Genomic DNA, 13,187 nt, shown 5'->3' on the forward strand with positions numbered 1-13,187 from the left:
CAACCTGACCTACACAATATTTCAGGGACTCTTTTAAAGAGCTGTCCAGTAATGGTTTAAATGTGTGTGTAGTATTAACTGTAGTTAAATATTCTCTATTCTAATATTCTGTAGTGTGCAGCTGCCCCATCACATCCACGATGTTGAGCTGGAGCGAATCTCTGACTACATTATAGTGACACAGCCACAGGGTTTCACTCTAGCATGGCAGGGGTTCACTGGCTCTGTGTACATCAAGATGAATCCTGAGTTTGTAGGACACACCTGTGGACTTTGTGGCAATTTCAATGCTGACACTCAGGATGACTTAATGACCAGCTATGGTAAGTTTCACTCAATTTGTTACAGACTGTGGCATTTGAATTAAAACTATGTAATAGAAAGGGAAAACATCAAAAATAATAGATTAGAAAGTATAGATTTTATTTCACAATATAAAAATAGTGAATTATTTGAATAGTATGAAATGAATAGTATGAGATTGTTCTGATAGTACATGTTCTTTAATCCAAAAGTCCAACGAATACAGGAGAATAACAGTGAAATACAACCACATAACTTTGACGGCACCGAACAGTGAACTCAGGGAACACAGGCTTAAATAACAAGGAGAACTAATGAGATCATTAATCAGAATCATTAATCAGACACACTGGGAAACTGGGTCAAATGACAGGCAAAGGGAAAACAGAATCAAAACACATAGAACAAAACAGAACCCTGAGAGTACACCCCCCTCTGGAAAGGCATGTCCTCACACCATCCAAGGTCCAACTAAGGAGGGAAGCTGGGGTTCTAGAGGAGGATGTGGAAGAGGAGTGGGACAAAAATGGTCAGGGGCATGTAAAACAGTCCATGGGCAAGTGGAGGGAGGAGCCAGGAGCAGGAGCAGCCATGCAGGTACCCAGGTCACAGCCAGCACGATGGTCCAAGGCAGGGTCGCAGGAGGGAGGAGCCATGGTGGATGTGAAGCCCAGGGTGGAACTGATTAGATGACAAGCCACAGTGGAGCTGAGGGAGCACTGACCCAAGGCGGAGCCGATGGGTTGGAGTCCATGGCTCTGTGGCTGGAGGCAGAGATGGGGAATCCTCACCCTAGAGGCAGAGCTGGGGGCTGGAAGACCGGAGGCGAATCCACTGTATTGCAGGGGACCAACTGTGAATGAGCCGTTGGACTGACAGTTCCCAGCGGAGGAAGGGCTGGTGAACAGGATGGCTTAGGTAGAGGAGGAGGGAGAGGGTGGCTGGGCTGGAACTCAGGAAACACAGGAAGTTCTATGCTGGACGGGACCAGCTGGGACACAGGAAGTTCAGGGCTGGGAATCTCGCGGACCTGGTCAGACGTATCCCTGGGCTCAGGCTCCGGGGAAGGGTGCAGGTTTAGCTTGATGTACTGGCTTGTTGTCCATGGCAGGCTCTGGCTACGTGTCTGCAGTGGAGTTTTGCTGTAGCTTCATCAGGTGGGGTGAAGGCTGACTGGGCTCTGGGTCAGGGTCTGGAGTGGGGATGCTGTCGTCCTCCATGGGGCAAATGGTGAACGGCGAGTCGTTGTTCACCAGCACCCACTCCACGAATGCGGCAAGGTTTAACTAGGAGGTTTCTAGAGGCCTTTGGACAACTCCCTGAGCCTTGAGATATAAAACACCCAAAGCAAGAAGTCTGGATAGTGAGTTTGGCATACCAATTAAAAAAAATCCTTGATGTGAGACTACAGGGAGTAGTCCCTCTGTTCCAGGCATAGCAGGCCATTGGCATGGAGAAGAAAAAGAAAGAAAAAAAACTGCAAAAAAAACTGTTTCGGGTCAGTGTCACGAGTGGCTGCTCCAAACAAGTGCACAAAGACATTAATTCAAACAAAATAGTCTTTAATCCAAAAATCCAACGAATACAGGAGAATAACAGGGAAATACAACCACATAACTTTGACGACACCAAACAATGACCTCAGGGAACACAGGCTTAAATAACAAGGAGAACTAATGAGATAATAAACACAACAGGTGAACAGAATCATTAATTAGACACACTGGTAAATGACAGGCACAGGAAAAACAGAACCAAAACACATAGAACAGAATAGAACCCTGACATTCACATTATGCCTGTCAATGCCCGTGATATACAATATTATAGTAATTAAAATTCAATCTTAAACATTTTTTTTCTCACAACTTCTTTGCTTGTGACAGTCAGACAAGTAATATTTAATGATTCTTATGGTAGTTGATATGAAATACTCATAGGAATTTTTCTGTGGTGTGACATGCTATACTTCATATAAAACTATTTTAAACTGCATTTTTATGTGCATAACAATTTCATAATTATTATGCATGTAGGTTTAGAGAATATTTTTACTTTTAAAAATAATTTGTCACACCACAGGATCATTTAAAATTAGTGGAAAACTACACACTTTCCCCTTACACAAATTTTAAAATCTTTTTTAAAATTTAAAAAAAAAAGTGCATGAACACATAATGCATCATCTACTCATATGCATTTATCATTCCAGGTGTTTTCACACAGGATTTATCCATGTTTGGAAACAGCTGGGCAGAGGAGGAGCCACAGCTGGCCAGATGTCCTGTCATTCCCTCTCTCTACCCCTCACCGTGTGCCACGCAGGATCCTCAAGTCTTATTGGTATCACACACACACACACACACACACACACACACACACACACACACACACACACACACACACACACACACACACACACACACACACACACACACACACACACACACACACACACACACACACACACACACACACACACACACACACACACACACACTCAAACAGGCGCACATATCTTTGTGGGGACTTTCCATAGACGTAATGGTTTTTATACAGTACAAACTGTATATTCTGTCCCCTTACACTAACCCTACCCCTAAACCTACCCATCACAGAAAACTTTTCAAAAAAATATCATTTAGTATGTTTATTAACCCATTTCCCTCATGGGGACCGCTGCCTGGTCCCCACAATGGAGGTGATCTCAGGTTTTACTATCCTTGTGGGGCCATTTGGTTCCCACAATGTAATATAAACAAAAACACACACACACACACACACACACACACACACACACACACACACACACACACACACACACACACACACACACACACACACACATATATATACATATATACATGTATGTGTGTTTTACATATTATATATTCTTGTCCCACACCAACCAAAGTCTCATAATCACATCTACACCCAAAATACACCTGGTTAATAAAGACTCTGGTTCTTCACTGCAGAAAGTGGAGGAAGTTTGTGCCACCCTACTGAAGGAACCGTTCCAGTCTTGCCATGAGTTTGTCAGTCCATATTCATACATGGCCAGTTGCTCCAATGACCTCTGTCTGTAAGTACTGACATTGCCATACCTATTGGAAAGATTTAAACCTGCATTGCAAAGCTACTGACATTACTTTCCAAAGTGCAATCCTAAACATACTCATGCTATTGCTGCTATTGCACTTTATAATTGTTGTGTGTGTAATTGTTTCACCTGGTGCAGGTCTGGTCCCAATGGTGATGTGGTGTGCCAGGTGTTTACAGAGTATGCAAGAGTGTGTGCCCATGCTGAACATCCGCTGCATAACTGGAGAGCACACTTTCCTGTTTGCAGTAAGTAACTTGGCAAATGCATAAATGTTGCTCAGATGTTTGAGTTTATTTCGTAAAGGTGTTACATGTACAGTAAATATTATAAAACATATATTTCAGACTGACTGAATGAGTATTCAGATGTAAAATTGCCAATATATACACACCTTTAACCACAAATGAATCCTATATGTATGTGCCAAGTTGCTGCATTGCTTGACAACTTTAAACAACCTGAAGTTTATCTTAGTGAACTATTGGTGTAGGAATTGTTTATTTTGATTATTCTTAACTATAAAATACCATTAAAAATTGGAGTCGGCAAGATTTGTATAAAATGTTTTTAAAATAAGTCTCTTATGCTAATATATGTATATTTAATATATTTTTTATTAATATATTTTTAGTAATAATATATCATTAATATGTTTCAAAACATAATTTATTCCTGTGATGGCAAAGCTGAATTTTTCTTCAGTGTCACATGATCCTTCAGAAATCAGTCTAATATGCTGATTTGGTGCTCAAGTAACATTTCTCATTATTATCAATATTGAAAACAGTTATGCTGCTTAACAGTTTTGTGAAAACCATGATACATTAATTTTATTTGATGAATGGAAAATTCAAAAGAACAGCATTTATATGATATCTTTTGTGACAAAGTAAATGCATTTAATGTCATTTTTGATCAATTTAATGCACCCTTGCTGACCCCAAACTTTTGAATGGTAGTGTAAATAAGTAATTTTAACAATTTATATAACATTGGTGACAATTTATTGAAATATTTTGCTATTGCCATTTTATAAAAGCAAAATAATATGTTATGGATATATGTAATAATGTGTCATGTGTTACAGTAATTTTACTACAGGTATGACGTTAAGTTGTAAAATCACTCTAACGACGTCAGACGTCAAATATTTCAGTACTTTTAGCCATTTAATCATTTAAGTGTTCGAATATATATATATATATATATATATATATATATATATATATATAGTGTTCTAATATATATTTATATATATATATATATATATTTATATATTTATATATATATATATAGTTTGAACACTTACTCTTTTTTTTTTTTGCTGTGAGCTACATATTGTGAGAGTATCTGTTGTTCTTTGTTATAGATGTTTATTGCCCTGGTGAGCTCCTTTTCAGAGAGTGTATTACCTGCTGTCCCATGCACTGCAAGATTGAACACATGTGTATAGACAGCAAGCTACAGTGTTTGGATGGCTGCTACTGCCCTGATGGTAGTAACACTAAATTAACTAAACTCAAGCTTTCTATATATATATATATATATATATATATATATATATATATATATATATATATATATATGTTCGTTTATGAATGTTTGAAGACAATAAAATCATTTTACTGACTCTAGATTTGATCTACGAGGATGGGGTGTGTGTTAAGGCATCAGACTGTCCATGTGAGCACCACAGTATGCTGTATCCCTCCGGACATGTCATACAGGAAGACTGCAACAACTGGTCAGACACTATATTATCTTATGCACTGCATACTTGAATGCCTGAAGAAATAATAATGCTTGTGTTTGTGTGGTACTGAACGTACAGTATGTATCCATATTTGTTCCTGCATCTTTTTCAGCACATGTGTTAGGGGCATGTGGAACTGCACAGAGCACAACTGCCCAGGTGTTTATCTGTTTTTTTTAATTCACTTTAAAAAATATATATATTTACTGTTCCATCATTGTGTGTTTATTTTCACCTTTCATTCATTCACTTATTTCTAAACTGCATTATCTCAATTCACTGCTTCTGAATGTATCTTATTACAATTGAATTGTTTTGTGATTCCAGAGATTTTATTAATTTAGCCAAATATAACAGGTCTGATTCACCCTTTCTCATATAATGTTTATGTATTAATGAATGACCTTATTCTAGAGGAAATACTTCTCTTTAATAACCATTACAACATTTCACTTTGCTAAGCTGAATATAATATTAATTAAAAGGCTTAGCATAAACCCTAAACTATCATTCAGTAGTTTGGCATCAGTAAGAATGAATTATTCATGTGACAATTAAAACTTTTATTCTAGAAGGATGCACTAAATTTATTAAAACCGAAAGTGTTTTATTTCAAATAAATGCTGTCTATTCGTTCATTAATCCTGAAAAATGTATCATGGTTTCCACAAAAATATTAAACAGCACAACTGTTTTATTATGATAATATATTATATTATTACTGTTTCTTACTGTATTTGTGACCAAGTAAATGCAGCCTTGGTGATCATAAGAGGGTGACACTTCTTTCAAAAACATAAAAAAAATCGTATCCAACCCCAAACTTTTAAACGGTGGTGTACCCTATTTTTTATTTTTTACTTATTTTATTTTTAACAGGGGAGTGCTCTGTGACAGGAGATATGTTCTTCCAGACATTTGATGACCGTGTTTACACATTTCCTGCAACATGCCAGTACGTTTTAGCCAAGAGCAGAAACTCGGGCAGGTTCACTGTGACCATTCAGAACGCACCCTGTGGAGCCGTAAGTCCCTCTGCACTTTCATGCTATCCGCAGCAACACAAACCTCAAGTAATAGCACACAAAGGAGAAAAGACTTAAGGCATGCCAGATGTAGCATGCCAAACCTTTATTCACCACGTTCCAGAACTGGTCTAGTGTTGTGATCTAAAGAGTAATCTGGTGGCTGGAACACAGCTTCAGTAGACAGACTTAAGATTACAGCCTCTAGATTTGTGTGATTAGTCGAGCTATTGGCATATCAGCAGTTAGAGTAGCTGTACTTGTTAGTCTGTAAGTTAAATTAGTCGCTAGATTAGGCACAAATAATTGCACAGCCTTTCTTTCGGCTAAAGTTTCATTTTTGGGGTTGAGATGAAACAAAGTCTTAGATGAGCTTGTACCGAGATTAGACCTTGTTTAACTCTGACAGATAAAACATGAAACGACACAAAACATGAAGAGTTTCTTCCCCTCAAAGCCTTCCTTTCCTGAAGCCCAGACCTGCTGATGCTAAAACTCAACACACAGAGAGCAGTCTGGTGTATGGTGTCACTGTCTGGACTCTGAACAAGCTATTCTGCTTATCTGAGCCTCTGAATGACAGAGCCAGAGACTTTGTAGTTGCTGATAGAGAGAGCGAGAGAAGAGAGAGCGAGAGATGTATTTCAGTAAAGCGACTGCTGAAAGATCCCCACATAGGCACCTGTTGGTAGCGTCCATCATTTCCTTGAATGGAGCGATTCAGAGTCCGAGTGGTTTATCTCCTGTGAACAGCTCTCAGTAACTCATTCACGAGCATAAATGCTTAATTCCTAAACAACATGATTACTGAATTAGTCAAAATTGAAAGCGATGATCCGATAGGTTTGTTTCCCTGTGCAGACATTCATCCATTGTGTTTGATGCAGTAGTTCTATAGCTGCTGATAATATGTGTGCTTGTATGGGACGTTCTGACTCCCTGATTTAATTTTCCTTTGTTATGTCTGCAGAATCTGGATGGTGCTTGTATTCAGTCAGTCAACCTGGTGTTGGATGAGGATCCACGTACTGAGATCACAATGAGCCACAGTGGAGAGGTTTTTCTGGCCAGCCAGTTCAGGATCTCACTGCCGTATTCAGATGGTAATGTACTACAACTGCACTGGAATGAGATGGACATGGAAATGTGCTGTAACACTTCCAAAAATGTACCAATAAGTACTACTATGGGCTTTCCAAGAACAAAAGTACCTTGGCCAACCATGAAATTCATGAAGTACATGTATTTGTCTTAATATTACCATGTGATACCATGACTGTACCATGGTAATGCCTCATACCTTTATGTATGGGAATTCTTATATTAGTAGGTAAATCTATATCTGAGTTTTAATCTATTACCTTAAATGTGTTCCTCAACTGAATCTGGATACATTACAGATTACATACAGACACATATTCATCACACTGATGTCAAACCGTAATGTTTGGTTTTGTGTTTTACTTTTTTAAAGCCATTCTTCAAAGGAATAATTTACCCAAAAATGAAAGTTGTGTCATTATTTACTCTGTTCACCCTCATGTCGTCCCAAGCCTGTATGACTTTCTTACATCTGTGGAACGCAATAGAATATATATTTGAGACATGTCTCAAACATGTGTTTTTTTGTCCATACAATAGAAGTCAATGGTAACCAAAACTGTTTGGTTGCCAACATTCTTCAGAATATCTTCATTTATGTTCTGCAGAAGAAAGAAAGTAAGAAAAGAGTAAATAATGACATAATTTTCATCTCTGGGTGAACGATACACAATAAAATAAAATAAAAAGTTGATTTAAAAAAAAATGTCTGTCTGTTATTCATTGTTCTTCATGTGTTTAATAATCTGATGTCTTTTCAGATGTCTTTCAGATCCAGGAGCTGTCGTCTATGTTTGTTCAGGTGAAGTCATCGCAGGGTCTGCGGCTGCAGTATAACTGGAGGGAGTTCAGGCTGTACCTGCAGTTGGGAGAGCAGTGGAGAGATGATACTGTGGGGCTCTGCGGAACCTTTAACGGCAACATTCAGGATGACTTCCTGTGGGTTTCACTCTACTTCTTGCTTTATTTCTCCATTTGCTGTCTGTTTTTGCTCATATTTAACTTATTCTCCAACTCTTCTTCAATTTGTGAGTGAATTTTGTTTATGCGTTACTCTAGTGCACCCTCTGGCATGATTGAAAGCACGCCATACTTGTTTGGAAATGCATGGCGTGTGTCTTCAGCGTGTGTGCCACGGCCCAGCTTACCCCAACTTGATCCTTGTGACACACACCAACAAGCAGGTGACACATTCATCTTGTTATGCATAACCTAGCGCCTTTTTAGGCTGCTTGGCCTAAATGTCTCTCTGTGCGATTTCAGCCTCTTATGCAGTTGAGAAGTGTGACGTACTGACGCAAGAGGTGTTTTCTGCCTGTCATGAGTATGTGAGTCCGGTGGCTTTTCAGCTACAGTGTCGTGCAGACGTCTGCAAATGTGGAGCACCGTGCCTGTGCTCCATCCTCGCTCACTACGCTCGCACCTGCAGGAGACACGGTGTCATTATTGAGTTCCGCTCACACCTGCCGGAGTGTGGTGAGTCTAACACATACTTTAAAAAAAAAACTCTTATGCTGACAAAGACTGCATTTATTTGATAAAAGAAACTAGTGCTATGAAATAATATTACAATTTAAAATATCTGCTTTCTGTTTGAATATATTAATATTCAATATTAATATAATATATTAATAATTTGTTCCTGTGATGGCAAAGCTGATTTTTTCAGCAGTCATTACTCCAGTCTTCAGTGTCACATGATCCGTCAGAAATCTTTCTAATGCTGATTATTATTATCAATGTTATCATTTTGATTATCTTATTGATATATCTTTTTTATCTTATTATTATCAACAGTTCTGCATTCAAAAGTTTCAAAATTAATTTATTTGTGCAACAATGTAACATTTTGATCAATCAGTCTGTCACTTTTGATCAATTTTATGCATCCTTGGTGAATTTTTTTTAATGGTAGTGTACATGAGCCTCAGAACCTAGCTAATCACTAGCGCATTCACATTTCCATTGTGCATGAGAATAAAATGTGTATGTGTCTGGCCTGTGTGTAACTGTTTTTGCAGTCGTCTCGTGTCCGTCTACTATGGAGTATGGAGTCTGCGTGTCTTCATGTCAACACCGCTGCCTGTTTCTGTCCCTTCCTCAGCCATGTGGAGATGAGTGTGAGGAGGGTTGCGTGTGCCCGGAAGGAACGTACTTCAACATGCATACACACACCTGTGTGCCACGGTAAAAGTTCAAATATAGTTTTATGAACTACTTTATGGTACTTTATTGTGCTTTTTTTTTGGTGCTTGGCTATGAACTGCATCAAAAAGATTTTTACATTTGGAACAACATGAATAATAATGACAAAAGTTTGATTAATGAACTATCCCTTTACAACTTTGAAAACAGTGTTGTTCTATTACATTTTAGATTTAAATGGAGTTCCAAATGAAACTTCATGAGAACCATGATCATCTAATTCTGTCAAGCTCAACACAAAAACTGCTCTCTCCCCACTACCATCACCTCAACTCTACCTTTTCTTCTATTCACTTCTGTTATGTAAAGAATATTCGATATATTTTTATTATTAATGTAGTAGAGCTAATGTCGAGGCTTGTTTACCTTTTTTTTAAGTTATTGTTTTGGTCTTTTTTGGATTGAACAATGTAAAGGAGACAGGAAGCAATGGGATCGGGAAAGGACTCGGATCGCCCAAAGCGCTACTGCGATATGATCACAAGGCTATGGCTCCGACAAGCTTGTTTACCTTTAACTTACTCAAGTTAAAGGCATTATATGACCTTGTGAAATGAATAAATATGCAAAATTTCCTAACTCAAAGCCATCCTCATTTTTTTAAACATTAGCTTTGTGACTGTGACCTAGATTGAGTTATTTAGTGTGTGTGAGAGTGAAGTTATTTGCAGTCCTCTTTCAAGCAGGCTGTAAAATGTTATGGGCCCAACAACCTCGGGTGTTGTATAACGCTTTTAGCCTCATCACCCTCACAAGGGTTCACTTCCCTTAAATGTCCCGTGTCCCACTGCCACATACTCAGCGCGTACTAGAGTTACAGCACTCACGCTGGCAGAGGCTGAGAGAAAATCAGGGGTGTGATAGAGGGTGACTTTGGCCTCTTTCTCTACTATAGACTCAGCCGCTGCACTTTGGCCTGTAGTCTCTCACCTCTAACCCAGCTAATATTAGTTCAACTCTTTTAAACAGCTCTGAGAGATTTTTTATTTTTTTTTTGGCTTAAATCCCACAGGGTGAATCCACTATGTTCATCCTCACTTATTAAGCATCCAATGTCTTGTGATTGAATGTGTCATGTGTCACTTTTGACATTGTTAGGTTAGGACACTGTGTTATTAGTTGACTAAATTGTCTAGAATTTCAGTTTTTTTTATTCTTGCATATGATATTACATAAATTGGTTCTGAGTCAAATACTTTTTTTATATATTGTGATACAGGAGTGAGTGTCCATGCAGTTTTCTCGGTGCTGACTACTCTCCTGGAGATGTGATCATGACATCATCAGGTGTACAGTAAGAGTGCCTTATTCACTCATATTAAACATCACCACACTGTTCATTATATCACTTTCCATTATTTCTCCATTATATTACATTCCTAATAAAAAGTTATTTTTTTTTGTCAGGGCATAATGATTTATCCCTGTATATCACAGCAGCCCAGTAGAATACACTCACTGCCTCACATCAGTTAAAATCTTTTTTAACATCAACAGAATTTGCCAAGGTGGAAAACTCGTTTCCCAGAGCTCAATTATTGGTGAGTGTTGTATTTCAGCATCCTGATGTCGTTTACAAGTGTAAAACTCTTTGAATGTCTGCAGTGTTCACAGTTTTTTTTAATTTGCATATCTATAGTACTGAGGCCGGTTGCACTACCTGGACGTAAAAAAGTTGAGTGTAAGCTCTACACTGGGCTTAGCTACGTCCAGCCTTCCGATAAATATTTACACCAACTAAAACTACGACCAGGCGCAATTACGCACAGCGTAGATGATGCACATCCACGCTGACACAGTTATATTAAGATGCCATTCAAACTTTGCTATTAATAAAGAACTGACATGCTCATGACATCATAACAAGTGCACCATCTGATTTCAATGCGTAAACATTGCCTAACAAGTCAGCGTTTTTATATCTGAACTCCCTGTAAAATGCAAACGTCCTAAGCATTTAAATAGTTATTTATTTTAAAGTCAGGAATTGTCCCTGCTTATTAAAAGTGTGAGCGAGTGTACAGGCCTAAGCTTTCTGCAAATGTCAAAGAACTCATTCTGAAATCTCAATAGAGATTTATGTGTTTTTAATGTGCATACAACTTAATTAATATTGTAGCTTACAGTTATTCTCATTTGTTTTGTAACTGTTATGTGTTGGATAATATTGTTCTTTTTAGTACAGTAGCTTTATTTAAATGATTGGCTGGCTTGCTGTGAATGGACTTAAAGCATAGGCCTACTGTCCCTCCGCGAATGGTATACAGTTTCTGCCAATAATCCCAGATATATGTTTGTATTTAATATTTCTAACATAATTACATACAGAAATTTTGTTAGGTCAGCTGTTACCTGTGTCGGCAGTGCAGTGTGCAGTAGACACACCCATCTTAACGATTGCTATAGGTATAGCCTATCCTGCGTGAATTAACATTACTGTTCACGTCCACAGTAACAATTCACAATTCACAGAGATGAAATGAACAGTTTTCGTGTTGGAAAACACACTTATCAGAATAATTTATCTTAAGCTTGAGTATATTTTTAGTTAAAGCTCTTAAGTTATTAAGCAATTTCTCATGTAGGTTTTTTTCCATTGTGTTTTATATGGGGCGTTCCTTGAATAGATATACATTGTTGTTGTTGTTGAAAACAAAAGTAAAAGAGTGAGGTTCGTTGCTTTTTACTGTTAAATTGGACTTTCGTGTCTGTATTAAAATCAATAGTCCGAAAAAGTCACGACTTTTCAATTTACACCTACCTTTGACTAGGCGTAAGATTTCGTCTCACATGTGTGCTATGCCTAGATGGTGCAACAGGTATTAATTTTACACAGGACTTAAAACTCGTTTTACGTCCAGCCTAGTCTTACAACCAGGTGTACGTCCAGCTGGTGCAACCGGCCCCTTGAGTTCAGTGTGCGTTGTCTTTCTCTCCTCTCTCAGATACCCTGTGCCCACCAGGACAGTTTTATGAGGACTGCGGGAACCGAGTAGACGACCCTTCGGCAAGTAAAGGTTTAGCCTGTGAACAGACCTGTGAGTCGTATTTGCTGAACCTCACCTGCTCCACTCATGAGCCGTGCGTTCCTGGCTGTGTTTGTCCCGCAGGGTGAGTGGAGTCTTTGATGTTTGCATTATTGGTATCTGTTATCACTTTCAAAAACATACTGGGGTGGACCATATTCAAAAACCAGTGGCAACTGGAGCTTTGCAATATTTACAAATGGCAGTAGGCAAGAGACAAGAATCAACACGAAACTTCTAGATTTTCAATTTCAAACACTGTCAGTCACATACACTACCATTTAAAAGTTTGGGATCAGTTTATATACATCAAAGAATCCTGAAAAAAAAATGATCCCAGTTTCCACAAAAAATATTAAGCAGCATGACTGTTTAGCAATAAGAAATGCATAGTGTTTCTTCCACTACTAAACTACTTCTACTACTGCATCAAATCAGCATATTAGAATGATTTCTGAAAAATTGTCCCATTTGTTGTCCATTTCTGAGCTCACCCAATCATCACAGAGAAAACAAAAATACATAGATTAAAAGCCTAATGTCCAATAAACAATCAAAAGGGACTCACAATTACACGTTTAGAGCCTCTTTTCAAAAGAACATTGAGTTTTGCTTCATTAAGATGAAAGATATAAATACTGTATCTTCAATGGACTCTTGCTTCAGTG

The 13,187-nt window shown here is 38.2% G+C and overlaps 1 protein-coding gene across 1 annotated transcript in view; it reads left to right on the forward strand.

Annotated features, from left to right (window-relative positions):
* otog (otogelin) overlaps nt 1-13,187 on the forward strand; it is a gene marked incomplete at both ends in the record, with an annotated part of 42,239 nt that overhangs the window by 4,826 nt on the left and 24,226 nt on the right. The window contains 16 exons of the mRNA XM_081389652.1: nt 115-323; nt 2,516-2,646; nt 3,282-3,388; nt 3,545-3,654; nt 4,779-4,904; nt 5,045-5,153; nt 5,275-5,321; nt 6,042-6,187; nt 7,158-7,290; nt 8,050-8,227; nt 8,348-8,472; nt 8,552-8,764; nt 9,310-9,475; nt 10,713-10,787; nt 10,991-11,034; nt 12,439-12,604. Of these exons, the coding sequence (XP_081245778.1) occupies nt 115-323; nt 2,516-2,646; nt 3,282-3,388; nt 3,545-3,654; nt 4,779-4,904; nt 5,045-5,153; nt 5,275-5,321; nt 6,042-6,187; nt 7,158-7,290; nt 8,050-8,227; nt 8,348-8,472; nt 8,552-8,764; nt 9,310-9,475; nt 10,713-10,787; nt 10,991-11,034; nt 12,439-12,604 (2,085 nt within the window). The remainder of the gene's footprint in view (nt 1-114; nt 324-2,515; nt 2,647-3,281; nt 3,389-3,544; nt 3,655-4,778; nt 4,905-5,044; nt 5,154-5,274; nt 5,322-6,041; nt 6,188-7,157; nt 7,291-8,049; nt 8,228-8,347; nt 8,473-8,551; nt 8,765-9,309; nt 9,476-10,712; nt 10,788-10,990; nt 11,035-12,438; nt 12,605-13,187) is intronic.

The sequence above is a fragment of the Scardinius erythrophthalmus genome (genome assembly GCF_964197995.2).
Source record: "Scardinius erythrophthalmus genome assembly, chromosome: 2".
Lineage (NCBI taxonomy): Eukaryota > Metazoa > Chordata > Actinopteri > Cypriniformes > Leuciscidae > Scardinius > Scardinius erythrophthalmus.